At 41.9% G+C, this 23,784-nt stretch overlaps 1 protein-coding gene across 3 annotated transcripts in view; it reads right to left on the reverse strand.

The window, feature by feature from the left end:
- The window catches only part of GPC3 (glypican 3), a 491,643-nt gene that overhangs the window by 51,850 nt on the left and 416,009 nt on the right, over positions 1 to 23,784 (reverse strand). For all 3 annotated transcript variants that reach the window (XM_003796959.2, XM_003796960.2, XM_003796958.2), the window contains one exon: positions 8,411 to 8,570. In XM_003796959.2, coding sequence (XP_003797007.1) covers positions 8,411 to 8,570 — 160 coding nt within the window. The remainder of the gene's footprint in view (positions 1 to 8,410; positions 8,571 to 23,784) is intronic.

Raw genomic sequence — 23,784 nt, forward strand, 5'->3', positions numbered from 1 at the left:
CTATCGCCCTGGGTAGAGTGCCGTTGTATCATAGCTCACAGCAACCTCAAACTCTTGGTCTTGCTTTTTGCTCACGCTAGTCTGGAACCACTGAGCTCAGGCAATCCACCTGCCTCAGCCTCCCAGAGTGCTAGGATTACAGGCGAGAGCCACCACGCCTGGCCTATGAGGTATGTTTTATCTTCTATAGTCTGCTTCCATTTTCCTCATTTAAAGAAAGTCCAGCTTGAGACAAGATTATCTTTTTTATTCCGAGACTTATAAGGGCATTAGGTTTACCAGAACGTCCTGGCTGTATCCAGGCAGTAGGGTTACCTAGAGTCAGAACAGGTTCAGGGAGCACAAGGAGCGAGGAAACAGTAACGCAGATAACTGAGACAGGTGTTTCTTACAGGGAGTTGCGTAGGTTCCATTTGTCTTTCCAACAGTGGGGGTGTGTGTGCGCCCATGTGTGTTTCTGTCTGGGTAAAAGTGGAGACTTGGTGGAAAGGGGGCAGATGTATAAGATGCTTAGTCATTGCATATTAGCTAGAGACTCCTGGCCAGAGCTTGCAAAGCTTCTTGGGGATCAGCCCCAGCCAAAACACCAGGAATAACCAGTTTCCCAAACAGCTTACAATAAGAGCTTTGAGAAAGCCATTGACTAGGAACGCTGCTGATGACAGCCCAGCAGTACGAGAGCTTATTGCACCACGTCCATGATGGATCATGATCTGTTTTTGAAGGGAAGTCTGTACATGGCTGTTCAGATTCGTGGGCCAAATCCAGTCTTTTCAGAGAACACGGGAACCAGAGACGATGACAAAGCTAAAGAGCTTTCAGAATTTTGGAATAATAATAAAAATCTTCTGATGGCTTTAAATATTTATAGAGGTTAGCAGGTTAAAAAGAACTTTTGTACTTATTATCACATTTGGTTTTCACAATAACTCCTTGAAGTGGGCAAGGCAGGGGTGATTGCCTATTTTATAACTGGGGAGACTGAGGAACTCAGTGCAGCTATAACTTGCTCAAGGTCCTACTGCTAGGACTAGAACTCAAGTGTCTGTACCAGTCACATGGAAGACTGGGCCCTGAAGTCCTCTTATGCTTCCTAGAATACTTAGCTCACTGGTGGGCAGCTTAGTGGCTTCTTAGATGCTTGAAGTATCAAACCTAAAATCCACAACTGCTCAATTAGAATGAAGCAAGGGCTGCAAACAAATCACCTAGGGGTCTTATGAGCATGGCCCGCTGGTTCACTTAGGTCTTGAGGTTGAGCCAGAGATTCTACGCTTCTGACAAGCTCCTAGATGATACAAATGCTGCTTGCCCATGGTTCCAACTTCTAGTAGTAAGGGTTAAGCGGATATTGTTAAATGTTGATTACCTGGTTTCAATCACCTTTCACGAATCTTAAACAAACGAACAAACAAAACCTCGAGACAATTCCAATCTCTATCTGAAGGCTTTTTGAGCTCTCATAGGTTAGCAGCGATAATAGTAGCTTTAATAGAAGGTAACAGTTTTTGAGTGCTGACTAGGTGCCAAGTACTGTGCCAAACGCTTTGCATGGCTTTTCCTTTAATCCCCACAACCCTGTGGAATAGGACTATTATTATCTCCATTTTTTTGTTTTTGGATGTGGAAGCAGGCTGAGAGAAATGAAGTAACCTACCACTATGGTTTGAATATTTGTGTCCCTCCAAAATTCATGTTGAAATTCAATCCCCAATGCAATGATATTAAAAAGTGGTACCTTTAGGAGGCAGAGCCCTCATGGAGGGGATTAGTCCCTTATAAAAGAGCTGAAGAGACCTAGCTAGGGCACTTCCTGCCCTTCCATCTCTTCTACCATGTGAGGACATGGTACCCATCTCTTTTTGCCATATGAAGCCTTCACCAGACACCAAATGCTGATACCTTGACCTTGGGCTTCCCAGCCACTGGAACTATGAGAAATAGACTTCTTGTCTTTATAAGTTACCCAGGTACCCAGGCTAAGGTATTTTGTTACAGCCACACAAAGAAAGATACCTACCAAAAGGTAAATATATTATCCTTGGTTCTGAGAAGTAAAAGGAACAAGTGAAGATTTAACCATGGGTAAGATGTCCTGTAATGGTCATCTCACTAACAATTAAAGTCAATCATCAGAAAGAAGGGGAAGACCCTAAGAATTCTATGTCAAATTTAGAAATAAAATTATGGAAAAAGAGAACACTTCGGGAATTCAGGGATGAAGAGTTTTATAAATGGGTAGGTATAGTGGCTCACACCTGTAATCCTAGCACTCTGAGAGGCTGAGGTGAGTCGATTACTTGAGCTCAGGAGTTCAAGACCAGCCTGAGCAAGAGTGAGACCCTGTCTCTACTAAAAATAGAAAAACTAGCCAGGCATCATGGCAGATGCGTATAGTCCCAGCTACTCAGGAGGCTGAGGCAGAAAGATTGCTCAAGTCTAAGCATTTGAGGTTGCTGTGAGCTATGACACCATAGCACTCTACCCAGGGAGACAGAGTGAGACTGTCTCAAAAATAGTTTTATAAATGAATATAATTCAGAAAGCTGGAAAACTACTAAAAACTTCTTATTAGCATCCCGATGCAGAAGTGTGCTGAGGAGCAGGTGTGGGCAGCCCTTGGTGAGAAGCCTGGTTTGCTAGATTGGAAAAGTCAAAGGGTTAGAATAGAGAAAATGAGATCGTTTCTAAGTGGAAATACAGCTCAGGAGAAGAGAACAGAGTACCTGCAAGGTCAGATGAAAACTCAAAAGAAGATGTCCCCAAAAGACTCTGATAAGCACTTTGCCAGGGATCAAAGCCAGAGAAATGCACATAACTACAGACCGCTGGCACTAGAATGCCCTGCAAGAATTGTCTGAACATTCTTTCTCTTTTACGAATGGAGACACTGACTTGTAAAAAGTGGAGGGGGCTTGATTTAGGACACATGGGAGTTAGAAGCAAAGCCAGGAATGGAACCTGAGTGTCCCTCACTTCATCCAGTACATCAAAAGAAAGGAGGAAGTGAGCCAGGGAAGCCAGCCAATAGGACCACTTGCTGGTCCCTGTGCAAAAGGTCTGTTCGGGGACAAAAGGGAGATACAAGAGAGTCTGAACATACTCTGAGCCATGCTCTTTATTCCCACGTTGTCTTTTGGAGGCGGCAATCTGTAGTATTAAATGAAATGGTGGTGAATGTGCATGATGTTCCAAGCACAGCTGACTAAATAAATGGATGCTGATGAATCACTGGGACTAGATGGCATCTACCCAAATTATAGGCAAAATTATATAACAGCTGACCAAGCAAATAGTCCAGTGGTTCTCAACCTTCCTAATGCCGTGAGCCTTTAATACAGTTCCTGTGGGTCGCGAACCACAGGTTCAGAACTGCTGATAGAGTCTGTTCCAAACAGCTATTGTGCCATGAGCCTGGCAGACGGGCAATGAGTCTTCTCTGCATGAGAAGCATTTTAAAGGGAAACCCAAGGAACTTCAGGCTGGTAGGATCACTGTGCATGGTAGGCAAGTATAATGTATTGGGGACAAGACATCATTTTTTCCTGCAAATTTGATTAACCACTATTTGAATACTGTTTTACAGTTTACAAAGCACTTCGGGTTAATCATGCCAACAGATTGACTAGCATTCTTTGAGAGGATAAATGTGCCTGTGAACAACAGGAAACCATGGATGTCATCTATTTCGAGTTTGAAAAGGCCCTTCACAGGGTCCCACCCAAACACTGTTTTAAAAAGTGAATTCAGTGTGGAATTGTAAGGCAGTATTTTGAAACAGATAGGGAAGTGGCTTATAGGCAGGAATGAGTATAAATAAGCAGGAACTTTGCTGGAGAAGTAGGAATAGTGCTATGTCCTAGGGATCCATGCTGGGACTAGTTAACATCTGGTGAATCATCTGGACAGACTTTAGATGACCACAAGCTTTCTGAGGTAGCAAAATGCAAAGCTGACTGCAGTGTCTCCACGATGGTACTGATGAGCAGAGGAAAAATGAGTCCGAGCGAACTTGCTCAAGGAGTGGCCTCAGAAACCTGCCTGTCTCTAAATCCCTGACTGCTCTTACCGACCGCATGACCCTAAGCAAGAGACTCCACCTCTTCTAGCATCAGTTTTCTCATGTGCAATGTGAGAATGGGAGGAACCTCTACTTCCTAGTGGGGTTGTGAAAATGATATGAGACAATGCGTGAAAACTCCTGGCATGGTGTTTGGAGCACAGTAAGTTTCCAATGAACGTTAGCTTCTGTTATTTTTACTTTCTATGTTTTATTCAGCATTTTCCTAATAGGATGCCATGCTCTGAGCGATCATTTTATGCCCTATGGAAACCTGGTAGCCACTGTAAAATATTTCTCTTTTCTTTTCTTTCTCCCTCTCTCCCTTCCCTTTTTAATTTTTTAAGACAGAGTCTTACTCTGTCACCCAGGCTAGAGTGCCATGGTGTCATAGCTCATGGAAACCTCAAACTCTTGAGCTCAAGAGTTCCTCTTGCCTCAGCCTCCTGAGTAGCTGGGACTTACAGGTGCCTGCCACAACACCTGGCTAGTTTTTCTAGTTTTAGTAGAGACAGGGTCTTACTCTTGCTCAGGCTGGTCTTGAACTCCTGAGTGGCAATCCACCCGCCTCAGCCTCCCAAAGTGCTGGGATTACAGGCATGAGCCACATTGTAAAATATTTCTTAGAGGCACTGGCAGAATTTGTATTATTAATTCAGAAGATGGAGGTAGACATGGACTAAGAGGATTATGAAAGATTTCATGCAGGGGAATTAACAATTACAGAACACTTTGGGCTAGATACTGGGCTAGACGCATTATCAGCTTCCCCCTTCAATCTCATCTTGCAATAGTCCTATGAAGTTGGGGTTAGGATCTCCATTTGATAGATGAAAGAACAGAGACTTAGCGAGGAGGCTAAGAAACCTGGCCCAGGTCATGCTCGATCATAAGAAGTGGAGCCAGGATTCAAATACAGGTTTGCTCTACCTCAAACCTATTTTCTTTTCACTGAATTATACTTGAATTCTGTCGTGAGGGATGAATATAATTTTAAAAGGAAAAAAGAGGCTTATCTATATAGAAATAAACATGGGCAATGGTATAAAGACAGGAACAAGAACAGTAAGTTTAATGGGGTTCGCGGAGCATGAATGTGGCTGTTCTTACCAAAGTGGAGCATTCCTGTGGGGCTAGTGGTGGGATATGAAGCAAAAGGGTAGTTCAGGCTAGACCAGGCCCTCAGAACTCTGCTAAGGAGTCTGAGCTTCATCTCCAGTCAACAGGGACAAGATGAAGGCAGCTGAGCTAAGGAGAGGTATGAGATGCTTTAGGAAGATTAACCTGGCAGTTGTGCAAGACGAATTTGATGGGATCTTCTGCCAGGGTCCCCGACTCTTTGTTCTCTGATAAGCTAGTCTAAGGCTCTTAATACTCCTGCCTGAGTCTAGAAGCCTGAAAGCCACTCAGGATGTGTTTGCAATAGCATATGTAGAAAAGTGGGAGGGGGGAATAGAAAGGAAGCATTGACAGAAAGAGAACAAATTGCAAAGAAAGAACCAAAAGGGATTTGGAGCTCAGTTGCATACTGAGGGGCAAGAGAGAAGAAAGAATTAAAGATAACTTCAATTTTAAGCCTTACCAATGAGGTGAATGACAGTGGTAGAAAAATAAGAATATTAAGGGAGAAGGCAGTTTGAGACGGTCAGTTGATAAATCTGTGTTGTGAAACATCAGGTTGGGGGTAATGGTGGGGAAGCCAGATAGAAATTATTAATAAGCAGCTGGAGAGCGGTGCCTGTGGCTCAATGAGTAGGGCGCCGGCCCCATATACCGAGGGTGGCGGGTTCGAACTGGGCCCCAGCCAAACTGCACCAAAAAACTAGCTGGGTGCTGTGGTAGGCGCCTGTAGTCCCAGCTACTGGGGAGGCTGAGGCAAGAGAATCACCTAAGCCCAAGAGCTGGAGGTTGTTGTGAGCTGTGACACCACGGCACCATATCTAGGGCAACAAAGTGAGACTCTCTAAAAAAAATAAAATAAATGAAATATAAGCAGCTGGAGATGTGGGATGCTAGCTCAGGAAAGCGGTTGAGATTGGCGATAATGACTTTAAAAAGTACCCACTGAGTGGTATAATAATTAAAGAGTATTCATTGTAGTATTATCCACAGTAGTGAAGAGGTGGAAATAACCTCTATGTCCACTGATGGATGAATGGGTAAAAATATTGTGATATGTACACAAATGGAATAGTATTCAGCTTTACAAAAGAAAGAAATCCTGCCATATGCCCCACCATGAGGGAAGTGTGAGACCATTATGCTAAGTGAAACAAGCTGGTCACAGAAGGACAAATATTGCATGATTCCACTCTATTTGAGGTATCTAAAGCAGTCAAACTCACAGAAGCAGATAGTAAAATAGTGGTTGCCAGGGGCTGGAGGAGGGGGAAATGAAGAGTTGGTGTTAATGGACATAGAGTTTTAGACACATGAGGTGAAAAAGTTCTAGAGATCTGTAGTACAGCAATGCACATATAATTAACAATCTTGTACTATGCACTTAAAAGTTTGTTAAGAGGGCAGATTTCATGTTAGATGGTTTTTTTTAACCCAATTAAAAAATAACTTAAAGAAACCATAAAAAGACAGTTGAAAGAGGGAGAGTGGATAAGATCTGCCTTCCCTCTGGAAAAGAGAGAAAAGACAGATAAAGAAGAACCCTCTGAGGCCAGGTGCGGTGGCTCAGGCTTATAATCCTAGTACTCTGGGAGGCTGAGGAGGGTGGGTTGCTTGGGCTTAGGAGTTTGAGACCAGCCTGAGCAAGTGTGAGAGCCTGTCTGTACTAAAAATAGAAAAAGTAGCTGGGCATCATGGCAGGTGCCCGTAGTCCCTGGTACTTAGGAGGCTGAGGCAGGAAGGTTGCTCAAGTCCAAGAGTTTGAGGTTGCTATGAGCTATGATGTCATGGCACTCTACCCAGGGAGACAGAGTAAGAGTCTGTCTCAAAAAAAAAAAAAAAAAAAGAAACCTCTGGATAATAGGCAGTTTCAGAACAGGCTTAGGAAAAGAGCTAGCGAAGGAAAAAGGCTGCAAGGTTGTGTCTCCGAGGTCAGAGGCAACAAGTTCTAAGGATGAGGCTGGGCACCACCAGGGAAAGAGCACGGTGCTGGGAGTCTCAGGACCCGAGTTAGAGTTCTAGTTCTTTTACTTAGAGAAATTTCATTTCTTTTCCTAGCCCAGTTTTATTTATTTATTTTTTGCAGTTTTTGGCCGGGGCCGGGTTCGAACCCGCCACCTCCAGTATATAGGGCCAGTGCCCTTCTCCTTTGAGCCACCCTCCTAGCCCCAGTTTTATTATCTGTAAAATGGAAGAACACCTATCCATCTGAAAGTATTTTGTAAACTGGGCCAGGGAATACAAATGTGAGGGGATTTTTGTGGCTGTTTTGCCTTTTTGACCCCGGCAGCAGTGTATCACTTTTCTATTGTTCTTGTTTTTACGTAGCTCTTTAGTCATATGTCTTAGCCTATCTATGTGGGCCTGCTTGTGAGAAAATTAAGTAGACACGGTATCTTAAGAAAAAAAAATTCAGGCTCGGTGCCTATAGCTCAACCGGCTAAGGCGCCAGCCACGTACACCTAAGGTGGCAGGTTCGAATCCCCAGCCCGGACCCGCCAAACAACAATGACGGCTGCAACCAAAAAAAATAGCCGGGCGCTGTGGCGGGCGCCTGTGGTCCCAGCTACTTGGGAGGCGGAGGCAGGAGACTCGCTTGAGCCCAGGAGTTGGAGGTTGCTGTGAGCTGTAATGCCATGGCACTCTACCCAGGGGGACAGCTTGAGGCTCTGTCTCAAAAAAAAAAAAAAAAAAAAAAATTCAGCTCATGGCTCTTCTTTTGAAAGTTCTCTCATCACTGGTTTACCCGAGACTCCCAAGATTATAATTCTTGTCTTGCATTTCTTTTTATAACTGAGAAGGACCAAGGAAACCTCCAGTGTGAAACAGAGCCAACTGATTAGGTCAGTTTCATTTCAGATAATGAAAAACAGGAAGCTACCCTTTGAATCCACCCAGGGCCAGGGATGGAAAAAAATAGGCTACCTAAAAACTTCACTTTTCTAGATTGTTGTCTTCCCCTGAAGAGTTGATGGCATTATGTGTTACAGAGATTTTAGGGGAGTTGCAGAGAGTGCATTCAACTGATTAAAAAAAAATGGTAGAAATGGGAGGGGGTCTTGCTACTTTACTGAGGCTGGTCTTGAACTCCTGGCTACAAATGATCCTCCCACCTCAGCCTCCCAAAGTGATGAGATTAGAGGTGTGAGCCACTGCACCCATCCTCAACTGGTTTTTAGTTCCTAAACATCAGCAATTTATCTCAAATTCAAGCCAGAGCTAATCAATTACCTGCAAGGAAGCGGAGTTGATTCTTCATTTTCCCCATCCCATCACCAGAGCCTCCGATGCATTCATCTTCATCATCACCGCAGTCTCCGCTTTCAAGCCCTTCCTCATCCAGGTTTTTATCCAGAACTCTTCCTTTGGGCACAGACATGGTTCTCAGGAGCTGAAAGAAAACAACATATTTCTTAGGAAGTATATGCAGTGTGTTATTCACAGGAGGCATTAAAAATGTTCAGTGAATTACACAGAAGCTTTTAAATATCACTTTCAACTTTCAGTAGCAGTAAACTGCTTATGGTTCTACACTTCTTGGACCTTTCCACTGCATTTGACACGATTCTCCACTCCTTCACTCGACTTATATCATGAAGTAGCCAGGGTATATATTGCACTAGGTCTTCCTATACAATGATATCTATCTATCTATATAGACAGTTTCATTTGTCACCCCCCCCCCCGGTAGAGTGCCATGACATCATAGATCACAGCTCACAGCAACCTTAAACTCTTAGGCTCACATGATCCCCTTGCCTCAGCCTCCGTAGTACCTGGGTCTACAGGTACCCACCACAATGCCTGGCTGATTTTTTTATTTTTGTAGAGATGGGGTCTCGCTCTTGTTTAGGCTGGTCTTGAACTCCTGAGCTCAAACAATCTACCCTACTTGTCCTCCCAGAGTGCTCTGATTACAGGTATGAGCCACTGCACCCGGTCCATACCATGATATTTAAGTTCCTAAAAGTCTCCAAGGTAGGAAAAGTCAGGGATGAGGAACTTAAGACACAACAGGGAAAGCTGGGAGGACACCGAGATCAGAAAAGATCCTCATGGAATCCTCTGATAACTATATTTACAGTCACTGTCAAATGGAGAGATTTTTATATGAGTACCTATATAATCGTCACATCCCATGCTTTGATCACTAGAATAGTTGTTAAAAGATTCCCCTCTCCCCAAATTCTGGGAAGCTGCTTTTTTTTTTTGAGACAGAGCCTCAAGCTATTCCCCTGGGTAGAGTGCTATTGCATCACAGCTCACAGCAACCTCCAACTCCTGGGCTCAAGCGAGTCTCCTGCCTCAGCCTCCCGAGTAGCTGGGACCACAGGCGCCCGCCACAACGCCCAGTTATTTTTTGGTTGCAGCCATGATTGTTGTTTGGCGGGCCTGGGCTGGATTAGAACCCGCCACCTTAGGTGTATGTGGCTGGTGGCTTAGCCACTTGAGCCACAGGCGCCGAGCCCTGGGAAGATGCTTTTAAACTCATCTTGCTTTGTTGCTCTCCTACAAGCCATGTTTGTTTTGCTCTTCAGTGCCTGGGGTTTCAGTCCTATGGCCAATGCCTTCCTAATTTGATAGGACACCCACCTCCCAAAAGTCCGTCCACTGACCCAAGGACCTAGCCCACGGCATGAATAACTAATAGTTTCTGCAGGCAGTCGTCAGACTCTGTCTTACTTCCCCTCCCCATCTCTCTCTCCAAGCCTTCACTCTAAACACCTCTATTTTTGCTCTTGTTTCTGCCTCAACACCCATTTCTAGTCCTAGCTCTCCTTCCCACCCCTTCCTTTCAAATGGCGGATAACAAAATATGCTGGATCTACAGAAACTGAGGATTTTGTGATTGTGGAAGAGGTATCCAGAAAAAACATGCTGCACACAGAGAGACACATGTTGGTTTCTGTGGTTTCCATTGTCTCTGTCTATATTGTCCCAGAGAAGTAGACCTTTATGTTCGCCACCTGATTTAGCTGCTACGCTAAGGTCTACTTGGAGAAAGCTACGTACCACAGAGAAATGAGCCTCTGCAGGTGTTTTTAAATTTTTTATTGCTTTTTTTCAGCACAGAAAAAAAACCCCCAAAGAATTCTTTCTTGTCCAATAACCTGTAACGGTGCTGGAGAAGCCAACCCATCAACTATTTTGCACTCCAGTACCATGTCCACCTTGCTGCTCTAGTGCTTTCCACTCTCTAATCTTCCCACTCACCCTACATGTCTAAATTTATAATATATAAATACAGGCTGGGTGTGGTGGCTCACGCCTATAATTGTAGCACTCCAGGAAGCTGAAGCAGGAGGATTGCTTGAAGTTAGGAGTTCGAGACCAGCCTAAGCAACAGCAAGACCCATCTCCACTAAAAATAGAAAAACTAGCTTGGCCCTGTGGCAGGTACCTATAGTCCTAGCTACTGGAGAGGCTGAGGTAGGAGGATCACTTGAGCCCAGGAGTTTGAAGTTGCCCTGAGCTAGGCGGGTGCCACTGCATTCTAGCCTGGGCAATGGAGTGAGAGAGACTCTGTCTCAAAACAAAACAAAACATAGCTGGCTATTTTAGATTGCACATGAACTTTATGGATATCCTCTGTATGTGGGGTAGAATGAGCTAGACGAGTGGTTCTCAAACCATTCTGGTCTCAGGACTCCTTTTTTACTGAGAATCCTAGAGAACTTTTGTTTATACAAGTTCGACCTATCAGTATTTCCCATCTTAGAAACTGTAACTGAAAAATTTAAAAAATATTTATTTGATAGCTCACTTAAACATAACAATAACAAACCCACAATGTAACACAAACATTTTGAAATGATAAATAAACACATTTTCCCAGAGATAAGAAAATTAGTAGGAAGAGTAGCATTGTTTTACATTTATGTAAATCTCTTTAATGTTTGGCTTCATACAAGACAGCCTCATTATCATATCTGCTTCCCCATTCAGTCTGTTGTGATATATATTATTTTGGTTGAAATATTTGTGGAAAACCCAACCTCCCACAGATTTGTAGGGGGAAAAGAGTGAAGTATTTTAGTAGACCTTTCAGATAATTGTGGACATTTTTCTTTGATAATACATAAAAACTCAACAGGTAGCTGCCATGTAGAATGTGAAACCAATGAATAACCATCTCATGCCCAGTTACATTATAATCCATTGATATGTTCTAAACATCGAATGAGCTTATTACTCATTTTGTATCATCAGGTAGGGTCATCTGGAAAATACTGGCTCAGTGATCTACGCAGGTCTTCCAAATGTCGACATCTTTCCTTACATGGTATAAAAAAACCACATTCGTGAATAGCACCTCCAATCTCATCAGAAAAAACTTTAAGTGTTGGGACTCTCTTAAGCTCACAGTAGCAGATACAAGTTTTCAAAAATTTTAGTTTCCTTTAGAAAGCTTGAATTTTATCACTGGCAAGAAATACTGCCAGTTGTTTTCCTGAACTGACAGGCTCTCTTTGTTCTTCTCCAAGAAAATGTCTAGCAAATATTCATGTCTGTATAACCATAGCTTGTCAGTCATTCTCTCAAGTAAAAATGCAACGTGAGGCTAGTTGGCTTTACTGCTCAAATAATCTCACAAGTGCTCTGTCTGGAGACACACATTGACATACCATATAAATAATTTAAGTGTACTGCCCATTTTTATATCACAGAATATTAACAAGTGCAAGGTTTTATCAAATTACTAATAAAGGCTTAATAAAATTAATAAATTGTATGGCTTCATCCATGATAAAGTGCAGCTGCCCTTAATTTTCCTACAAGTGGACATCAGTGATGAATATAATGGCCACTGGTGCCACCACCTTGGTGTCAACACTTGTATTTGTTATCGTTTTTGCACCACTGGTGCAAATATTAACACAGTGAAAAAGACAACACCTTAGAATTGCTGTGCAAGTAGTTTTGACCTTGTGGATGCCTGGGTTTCATGGACTCCCAGGGTCCATAAACCATTCTTTAACACCTGCTAACCTAGCCTGTAACAATCACTTCAGTTTAACCAAATCCACCAATCCTCTCCTTTACCATTATTTCTTACAGGAAAGTTACTTTTGACATAAGCATTTTAATGTTAATTTTCAAGCACGTATCCTTCGTGTATATCATGGAATCCCTGAATTAGAAGTTTTCACGTAAGGAGAATTTGTGGTCAGGTACAGATTAGAGAACTTGCAATTTCTCAAGCACATCTCACATCTGTGCCTTTCATTAGCAGCTTCAGTAAACACTAATTGAAAACCTACCATGAGCTAGCTGTTCTTCATTTCTGCCTGTTTAAAGCCCTCTATACTTTTAAGCCACATTAAAATACCATGTCATTGGCTCGGCCCCTGTAGCTCAGTGGTTAGGGTGCCAGCCACCTACACCAAGGCAGGTGGGTTTAAACCTGGCCCGGGCCTACTAAACAACAATGACAACCGCAACAAAAAAATAGTCGGGTGAGCGCCTGTAGTCCCAGCTACTTCAGAGGTTAAGGCAAGAGAATAGCTTAAGCCCAAGAGTTAGAGGTTGCTGTGAGCTGGGATGCCACAGCACTGTACTGGGGTCAACATAGTGAGACTCTGTCTCAAAACAAAATCAAAATACCATGTCCTTAATGAAGTCTTCCTGGTATAGATGGTCAATATAGTTCTCCTCCTTCCACCACTGCTCCTTTTATCTGTATATCCCACACCACTCTCTGTATACAATCTGATACTATTCATTTGCACACATGATTTCTCTCCACCACCAGAATGTGCGCTGCCCAGGGGTTAGATCTCATACATCTTTGAACTCTCAGCATTTAAGGCAGTGTCTGGCACATAGGAGGCACTCAATAAATGTGTTATTGAACAGAAGCAAAATGAAGTAGTATGGTGTCTTTAATTCATTAAAAGCTATTTCCACAACCTTATGAAAAAGGAGAAAGACAAAGTGCAGATTAATTATAGAAGAACTTGTGAATGAACAGCCAAGCCCTTTTGGACAACCCTGTAGCTAATTTTTTTTTTTTTTGAGACAGAGTCTCATTCTGTGTCCTGGATAGAGTGCAGTGGTGGCATAGCTCACAGCAACCTCAAACTCTTGGGCTCAAGCGATCCTCTTGTCTCAGCCTCCTGAGTTGCTGATACTACAGGCTGCTACCATGCCCAGCTGCTGGAGCTAATGTTTGAGAGACCGTTTGCCCACCTGTGTACAATTTCCTCAGTATTCTTGGGTGGCTCAGTTTAAAACAAAATACAATTTTAAGAGAAAACCCTTTAAAATTTTGCCAGTGAGGTTACTTCTTCAGGTCTTAAATCACTCCTAGTTTGGGGATGACTTTGGCACTGAAGAAGGATTATAGTATACTTTTATTTTTATTTATTTATTTATATTAAATCATAACTGTGTATATTACTGAATTTGTGGGATACAATGTGCTGATTTTATATACAATTTGGAATGCTTACATCAAACTGGTTAACATAGCCTTTACCTCACTTACTTGTAATATGCATTACCTGACAGCTGCTGCTGAGACCCTGACACATTAACAAAACAAATACAAATGTAGAAAGCTGCAAAAACCTTAAAGAATAGACTGAAGCTCCAGAGTGCTGAAAGAAGGGTAACAGGGTAGAGGGGAGGAATTTTTTTTTTTTTTGAGACAGAGCCTCAAGCTGTCACCCTGTGTAGAGTGCCATGGCATCACAACTCACAGCAACCTCCAACTCCTGGGCTCAAGCGAGTCTCCTGCCTCAGCCTCCCAAGTAGCTGGGACCACAGGCACCTACCACAACGCCCGGCTATTTTTTGGTTGCAGCCGTCATTGTTGTTGGCAGGTCCGGGCTGGATTCGAATCTGCCACATGGGTGTATGTGGCTGGCGCCTTAGCCACTTGAGCCACAGGTGCCGAGCCTAGAGGGGAGGAATTAACAGAACAGACTGTGGGTTTAGCGCAGTCCAATCAGAAATCCAATCAGCTAATTACCATTCACAATATTGATCTTTATATTCTCTCTCTCACTCTTTACATCTTTCAGACTGAACACTTGCTTTATAAAAAGAAAATTATGAAGACCTTGCACACAAAATTGGGTAATCTTAGGGGCCTAATGCTTTTGATCGTCATTTTCTAAGTTCACTATTCTGTTAGCTGTTTAAAGCCAAGGCTCACAAAAATGATTATAAATGTAAACGATTTTATTAAAATACAGGTCTGAGCATTTCACTCCACTATCCCCGCTAGTCACTCTATTAAGCTGGCACTTCTGCCATGCATTGCTTTCCATAGAGAGGACACTTTCTGAGCTGGGTGTGCACAAGGCCTTTCCCCATCCAGCTTTTTCTACAGCCATTACCTTGTGTATAACTCTGTTTTAGCCACCGAGAATATCACAGTTGCCTAAGCATACAATCGATTTTTTATTTTAGAATCTAATGTTTTAAATACATAAGTGTGAAATAAAATATAGAAAAATAAAAGGAAAGAGAAACAGATGGATAAAAATCCCAGTTCCCAAACTCTAGTAAACAATGCTTGTGTTTTCAAAGGTAGTTTTTTTATACTTATTTTGAAATTGAACTTGGATTTTGGAATCAGGTTGACTTGGGTTAGAATACTGTCTTTTCTACTTACAATACTTATCTTTTCGGACAAGCTACTTAATCTCTCTGACTTCAGTACCCTCATCTGTAAAATGAAGGAATAATGGCTGCCTCCTAGAATTGTTGCAATGAATAAACGTGGTAAAAGTAATGCATTTTTTTTAAGACAGAGTCTCACTTTGGCGCCCTTGGTAGAGTGCCATGGCATCATAGCTCACAGAAATCTCAAACTGTTGGGTTCAAGCGATCCTCTTGCTTCAGCCTCCTGAGTAGCTGGGACTACAAGAGCCTGCCACCAGGCTTAGATAATTTTCCAATCTTTTTTTCTTTCCTTTTAGAGACAGAGTCTCACTTTGTCACCCTCGGTAGAATACTGTAGCATCACAGTTCACAGCAACCTCCAACTCTTGGGCTTAGGTGATTCTCTTGCTTCAGCCTCCCGAGTAGCTGAGACTACAGGCGTCCAGGTTTTCCTATCTTTAGTCGAGACAAGGTCTTACTCTTGCTCAGGCTGGTCTCCAACTCCTGAGCTCAAGCAATCTACCCGCCTCGGCCTCCCAGAGTGCTAGGATTACAGGTGTGAGCAAACACACCTGGCCAAATATAATGCTTTAAATGTGATACTGCATCTAGCCATAAAGGGATATATCAAAATTTACTTAACCATTTTCCTAATATTGAATATTTACATTATTTCTAGTTGTTTTGCTTTTTATAAACAAAGATGTAATTTTCAGGAGCATTCACAAACTCTTTCACATATTAGATTATTTCCTTAGTAAAATTACTAGGTCAAAGGGCGTATACATACTTTTACATCATGGGAGTGAGACTCCAACTTCCAGGTGAATCACATAGGATGTTTGTTAAAAATTAGGCTCCTTAAAGTCTTACACACTGTTGGTGAGAATTTAAATTTCTTCAGCCACTATAGAAAACAGTCTGAAGGTTTTCAAACAACTAAAAATAGAAGTACCATATAATCCCCCAATGCCATTGCTGATATGTATCCAAAGGAAAGGAAATCAATATATCAAAGAGATTCACTGCAGCCACTATAGAAAACAGTCTGAAGGTTTTCAAACAACTAAAAATAGAAGTACCATATAATCCCCCAATGCCATTGCTGATATGTATCCAAAGGAAAGGAAATCAATATATCAAAGAGATTCACTGCAGCACTATTCACAGCAGCCAAGATATGGAATCAACCTATATGTCCAGCAACAGATGAACAGATAAAGAAAATATGGTATGTATACACAATAGAATATAATTCAGTCATAATAAAAAATGAAGTCTGACATTTGAGGCAAGATGGATGAGTCTATAAGATATTAGATGAAAGAAGTAAGACATAGAAAGATAATTACCTCATGTTCTCCTCATATGTGAGAGCTAAGAAAAACTGAGCTCATAGAAATAGAATTGTAGTTATTAGAGGCTGGGAAGAGTAGGGGGAGGGCAGAACAGAGAGGTTGGCCAACAGATACAATTATACCTACATAGCAAGAGTAAGTTCTAGCCTTCTACAACACTGTAAGGTGAATATAGTTAACAATACTTCACTGTATATTTTCAAAAAGCCAGAAGAGAGGGCTTTGAAGGTTCACAACACAAATGATAAATATTTCACATGGCTAATTACCCTGATTTGATCAATGTACACATGTATCTAAATAGTACTTTATATCCCATAAATATGTAAAATTATTATGTCAACTAGAAAAAGGAAAGAAAGCTTTAAAAATTTAAATAAAAAAGTGGAAAGATTCTATAGGCAAATATCTAAGATAACATGTATTGTAGGCTCAGCGCTGATAGCTCAGTGGTTAGGGTGCCAGCCACATGCACTGGGGCTGGTGGGTTCTAACCCGGCCCAGGCCAGCTGAACAACGACAACTGCAACAGAAAATAGCTGGGCACTGTGGCGGGCGCCTGTAGTCCCAGCTACAAGGGAGGCTGAGGCAAGAGAATCACTTAAGTCCAAGAGTTTGAGATTGCTACGAGCTGTGACGCCATGGCACTCTACCCAGGGCAATATAGTGAGACTCTGTCTCAAAAAACAGAATGTATTGTAGAAGTAATATCATTTTAAATAACAAGTAATTCAATTCAATATGCAATAATAATTCTCCAGATGCCTAAGAGAAATAGGTATTTCAGTGTACAATGATGATGCCTTACTTTTTTTTTCCTGGTAGAGATGGGATCTGGCTCTGTTGCCCAGGCTGGAATATAGCAGCGTTAAGTACAGCTCATTGCAGCCTCAAATTCCTGGGCTCATGTGATTCCCCTGAGCAGCTAGGCCTACAGATACATACAGGCCTACAGATTCTTCCTGAGCAGCTAGGCCTATAGATACATACCACCATGCCTGGCCGATGGTTTATATATTAATATTGATATTGCACTTTTCACAACTATTCAATCATTTCTTTCCCTGTCAATATTCAGGTCAAAAAATGTAGTAAAGTTAAAACAAGTTATGATTTTGAAATTAAAAAATAAAGGCATAAGTAAAAAAAAAAAAAAAACAAATTCAGGCTCCCTGGCCCCACCCACTCAGAGAGTTTCTGATTTAGTAGGTCTGGGGTGGAGCACATAGATCTTGCTTTTGTCTTTTTTTCCCCCCTGAGACAAAGTTTCCATTTTGTTGTTCAGGCTGGTTTTGAACTCCTGGGCTAAAGTTATCTTCCTAAGTAGTATGTGCCTAACTAGGCCTGTCCCCACTTCTTACTATGAAGGAACCACACACCAGTCTTTTTTTTTAAATTAAATCATAAACACATAGATCATGTATATATTAATGCACTTATGGGGTACAATGTGCTGATTTCATATAGAATTAGGAACGCTTACATCACACTGGTTAATATATATCTCATCTCATTTACTTAGTTATTGGGTTAAGACATTTATACTCTATACTTGATAGATCTGACATGTACTCTTGCATTATGCACCACAAGTGTGATCCCACCACACACCACTCTTTAAGAAAGGTTATTCTAGTGTTACTCTGACTCCCAGAAACCCTCAGAAACTAACTCTGGACAAGAGTCAACCTAAGTGCCATGCATGTTGGATCCTTAGCAGATGCTCATCAAACTATTTTTTTTTAATAAAACCAAATGCAATCTGACTATTTCCTTTTCACTTAGGTATAGACATCATGACCTTTTTGTCTTTGTAGTTAAGAAAAATATCCTTGTATAAAGGTGATTGACTTTGATTAAGAAAGGAAACATTTAAAGTTAGCCTTGGTACAGGTACTCAGGGTTGTGTGATAAAAGGAAATGAAAAGCTTGGAATAATTACTTAAGAAAATTAGAAGCATAGTTTAATAGAAAAAAAGAAGGCTTTCTAGAATATAGCAATAGCATATTTTTAAAGCTATAACCAAGATAACACATTGCAGCATGGGGCAATGTGATTGGGCAAAAGCTCTTTTTGTGCTTGGTTGACAGAAGAACAAAGATCAAAGGACATACTTGTTGTTCTTAGAGGGATCAAATATGCTGAAATTAGACAGTGAGAGCAGCAACTCTTGATCTGTCTATATGGCATAAATAACGTGCCTCTTAGACTATCTTGATTGCAAAGATATGAACTGTACCAGCCACGCACTGTGCTGGGGTTTAACATATGTTCTCTCGCATAATCCTCAAATCCTTTCCACCAGTTTGTGTAACAGGGAAGACAGCCACCCTCATTTCTCACACGAAGGGAGGACACTAAAACTCCGAGAGGGGACCCAACTTGACCAAGTCATTGAGAAAATGGAGAGCTCATTAAAAATAATGTCTGAGCCCCTAAGTCCAGAACTCTTCAAGAAAAACACGTGTCTTAGGCAAAGACATCAATTAATGAGGCCCTTGCTTTACCTTTTTTCCATCTTGACTGCCTTTAGCTCAGCTAATTTCTAGTTCAATCCCATTTTCTCAGAGGCTTGGTGTTAGGTATAACTTGATGGGAAAGCCCTTCACCACTGGGTGGGAGGACCAGGAGTGGGAGATAAGGACCAGGCATATTGACCAGCATTGGATGCCTCCTGCTTGTCTTCCCAGCCTAGCCATCCACTGTGTCTTAAATAACCAAACTATCTCATCAGGAATGGGTCTGTTTTGAAAAACTTCTGACAGCTGGTTAAGATAGACTGAAACATTCCATTACTGCTGCCACACGGCTAAGAGTTTTCTTGACTTTAAGCTCTTCCGCATTTAAAAAAAATAAAGGATAAGCAACAAAATAGATACTGCAAATATGGGGCTTGGTACATATTTTGAGGATTTAGCTGGTTTTATCTCTTTTGGCCACTCAAATACCTTCTCTAGGCATTTTTTAATATCTGGAATCCAGGTTATATTTTAAAGCCATTAAGCTGGGCTTAGAAAACTGATTTTGAACTATTTGGATGCTCAGCTTTGTACAACCTGCAAGGAATGCTTTGGGGGCCTGGCTTTCCATGTCCGCAGCAATGTAAACACATGCTTTACTGTTTGTATTTGAGTAGCATGCGCTAATGGGAAACAAATGTGGTGACTCCAATGAATCCCAGCTTTTGGGGAACGCCATTATTATTTATGCGTTGTACACATCCACAAGGCCTAGCACGTGACCTCTGCTTTGCGTGCACACTCTCTTTGAATGAACGCACCAAACCACAGCCACAACTAATTGGAAACAATTGCAGCTCCACACATTTGAGACAAAGCCAGAACCCAAATGTATAGGGCTAGAATTAATGGCTATAGATGCACTTCACACACTGGGGAGGCAATTAAGTACGGCAGTTAAAGGCATGAGCTTTGGAATCAAACCAGCATGGATTGGAATTACTACTCAGCCTCCTTACTAGCTGTGTGACTTCGAAGGAGTCACTTAACCTGTCCAAACTTCATTTTCCTGCCTTGAAAAATGGGGATGATAGCACTTGATGATGATTGAACGTCACAGGACTGTTGAGGCGTTAAATAAAACAGTACCATTTATTTTTCATAGTTCCACGTATTCTTCCTGTAGAGAACTCCCCCCAGTTTGTAATCACATATTCCCCACTGTACCTCCATTAGACTAACAGAAAGTCTAACAGTCTGTCTGATTGCCCATGTCTAGCAAAGTGTTTGGTACTAAGTAATGTTCAGCAAATTGTCATTAAGTGGATGAAAGAGCAAATAAATAGAAAAATGCACATAATGTGTTTAGCGCATTTCCTGGCAAGGTAGTAAGTTTTTAGGCAAGTTCACTCTGCTGCTCAGGATAACGATGATCTTGAGGAGGAAGAAGGGGGAAGGAGGAAAAGGAGGAGGAGGAGGAGAAAGCAGCAACCACAGCAGCACACGTGAAGAGCTTGTTACAAATGCCTTTTAAGGCAAAACAAGTAACCCTCCACGGCCACACACAGGCACCAAAAAGAAGACTGGGGGGAATTTTTTTGAGGCTGAGAAAATGCTCTCCAGGATGTTCCTGGTAAGATAAGGGTCTGTGCACCAAGGATGCAGGCAGAGATGTTTAATGACAAAGAGCAGAGCCCTGTTAGAGGCTGTGCTCGCACATGGCATCAGCAAGGCCACCAGCAAGGCACATGCACCCTCTTGCCCAGGCCTGGCTTCCATGTGCACTTCTGACCCGCAGCACATACTTTCTCTACCACCCCTGCCCCTTCCAATTCTTACTCTCTGTTTGTGAACATGGTGTGGATGCTTATGAAAATAGGTCTCCCGATTAATAAATGTCTGGATAGTAAGACAAACCAGGATGCGAAAGAAGCACCCAGAATGAAATTAAAGCCATTTTGATTGGGCTCTTTCTTCAGCCATAGAAATGGTTCTCTGCAGTTTTAGGAAGCTGTCCACTACCTCACAGTGGGAAAGTGCCAATAATATTGCCAATAGCTTAGAACTGTATGGAGTTTTATATTTTTTCAAGAGGAGTCATAGCATGGTGGTCAAAGGCTCACACTCTGGAGTCCCAAAACTTGGGTTCAAATCTACCATATTGTCTATTAGCCTTGGTACTGTAAACAAGTTGTTCTATTTTTGAGACAGAGTCTCACTCTGTTGCCCTGGGTAGAATGCCATGGCATCACCATAGCTCACAGCAACCTCAATGTCTTAGGCTCAAGATATCCTCTTGCCTCAGTCTCCCAAGTAGCTGGTACTACAGGAGTTAGTTTTCTTCTATTTTTAGTAGAGATGGGGTCTCACTCGTCCTCAGGATGGTCTGGAACTCTTGAGCTCAAGCAATCCACCGGCTTTAGCCTCCCAGAATGCTAGGATTACAGGAGTGAGCCACCATGCCCAGCCACAACAAGTTATTCTTTAATCTTTATGAGTTCTGTTTCTTTTCTATGAGCATAATAATGCCTGTACCTGTCTCCCACATTGTGTAATTATGAGAATTAAACGAGGTAATTTGTGCAAAGTACTGAACTTAATATCTGGCATACAGTTAGTGCTCACACAATAATATATTATTATTTATTAAAAACTATGTATAAGGCTGGGTGAGGGGAGGCTGTGGCAGGAGGATCACTGGAACCTAGGAGTTTGAGGTTGCTGTGAGCGAGGCTAATGCCATGGTACTCTAGCCTGGGCAATGGAGTGAGACTCCATCTCAGAAATGAAATGAAATGAAATAAAACAAAACTACATATTCAGGCTGGGCTTGGTGGCTCATGCCTATAATCCTAGCACTCTGGGAGGCCGAGAGTGGACTGCCTGAGCTCACAGGTTTGGGACCAGCCTGAGCCAGAGTGAGACCTCATCTCTAAAAATAGCTGGGTGTTGTGGTGGGTGTCTGTAGTTCAAGCTACTTGGGAGGCTGAGGCAAGAGGATCACTTGAGCCCAAGAGTTTGAGGTTGGTGTGAGGTATGATGCCACGGCACTCTACCCAGGACGACAAGGTGAGACTCTATCTCCAAACAAACAACCCCCTCCTATATATTTATAAAATACTCATTTCTAAACAAAAGGGAATTCCGAATTTTGGGTATAGGTTACTACAGTTATAAAGTAGGTAGGGCTAAATTTGTGGAACTCTCTAGACCCTCAACCAATCTTAGTTATTGCATCATTACTATTAGCATTTCATTATTTTTATCATTAGAAGCACTTCCGTATCTGTTCCTTAAGGTGATCTACATGGGACCCTTGCGAGGCAGCAGGGCAGATAGTACTACCCTCATTTTACAACTGAGTAAATTGGAGTGGAAAGAGATGTGATGAAACATGTCCATTTTTAGCCCCCAAACTTTAAGAGTAGGCACTTTAAAGCTGTTAGGCTTTGGAAAAGAGCCAGGGAGGAGGGGTTTTATACTCTAGCATTAACTTGGAAAGGGCATGTCCCTGAGACATGCACAGTTCTTGGTACAGAGTAGGTGCTCAGACATGGTTGGTAACTGAAAGAGTAGATGAACCAATGGGTTAACAAACTAAATGAGCAATTTATTCACGGTCTTCTGATTTCCCCCAAGCTCTATCCCTTCGACCCTGGTCTGATATGTCATTGCTGTTGCCTGGTATAGGGACAGCCAATTCCTGCCAGGGTGTCCTGGATCCACAGTTCGACAGCTGGATAACTACACCAATAGACTGAGTGACTGACTACCAATATTCACTTTATTGGGTTACCCTGAGGGTCAGGGTCATTCCTTTCCAAATGAGAGAGGCTCCTTCCCTGACAAAGCTGGGTAAAGGCAAAGAGGAAGGCAGGCAATTGATCGCCAGCCTTCCTAGAATAAAGTTCAGTTTAAGGAGCCAGAAGTCTCACAAAGTACAGTTGTAGTTATAAAGCTGGAGCCAAGACTGACCCAGCCCTAAGGAGCTGGACAGATTAGGCTGATATGCCAAGTGTGGTAGCCAAGTGCAAACACACATAAAGCATCCTTGGAGGCCACCAAGTCCTACTTCCCTCTGAAGTCTTCTGACCCTGGCTATCCTCTTTGTTGGAGATTAGTGATGTTTTGGCCCCTTTATCAGTTTTAGACTATTGTAAAAAGCCACCAGGGGAAAATATAATTTTTTTTTCTGGAAGGAAAACCTACTTTGAAGGCATCTGTGGAAACCCCACAGTCACACTTGGTTTCTAAAGCAATCACCTCTGTTAGATGAGGGCCACTGACAGAGGACAAGGATCCTAGGGTGAACGAGTACCAAGATATTACATATTTCCTCAGGGAACTGAGGTTACACAGACATGATCTGAGCATTTACTATTGTCCGAGTGCATAACCGTGATTCATTCCAAGTAGATATCTTGTGGTTTAACTTTTGGGAAACGAGAATTCTTTCCTCTAAAAATAACCTCTGTGAATGAACCACAGCAGCCGTGTCATCAAGCACTGGGCTTGAAGAGTCAACCTCAATGACTGGGGTACAATGTTTCTTCCAGAAGGTCTCTAGCCCACTGAAGATTAGTGAGATGCCTCTAGTTTTTCTGACAGAACTTCCTTCCTTTAAAGACTAGGTCTAGATCAGGATTTATAAATAGGCTTTCAGTGAAAACAGTTTTCCTGCTCTGGTGTACAATCCAAAAAATAAGAATTTTTAAATGTTTCCGATAATTAACACTGTATAGTATTATTCTTCAGTATAATAAGTGACCTGGGGCATATGGTACAAATAAATGAGCTGAGTCTTGATGAAAAACTATATTTTGATTTCTAGTTTCCTTGAAGGTCAGAGAATGTCAAACCTTTCCCTTTCCAAATTTTAGGCTACAGAATGCTAAGTAGGAAATGGGCTCTCACAGGAAAGAGGAAACACGAGTCAAATTATTACAATATTCATATCTAGTCATATACCTTTAAAGGCTGAAATAGAAGCAGCAAAAGAATGGTGCCCCTGTGTATTTTTCAGCTTTATGCCTTAAGTAAACATTAAATTAGAAATGTGTAACTATCTGTTAAATATGAAAAACAGGAACATGTCCTAAAATAGCTTTGTTTGGTGAATACGCCATTAAAAATGCTAAAATGAGTGTCTCTTTCTAAATTCAGCATGTATAGGTT

This window comes from Otolemur garnettii, unplaced genomic scaffold (assembly GCF_000181295.1).
Source record: "Otolemur garnettii isolate 467f Iridium unplaced genomic scaffold, OtoGar3 scaffold00109, whole genome shotgun sequence".
NCBI lineage: Eukaryota > Metazoa > Chordata > Mammalia > Primates > Galagidae > Otolemur > Otolemur garnettii.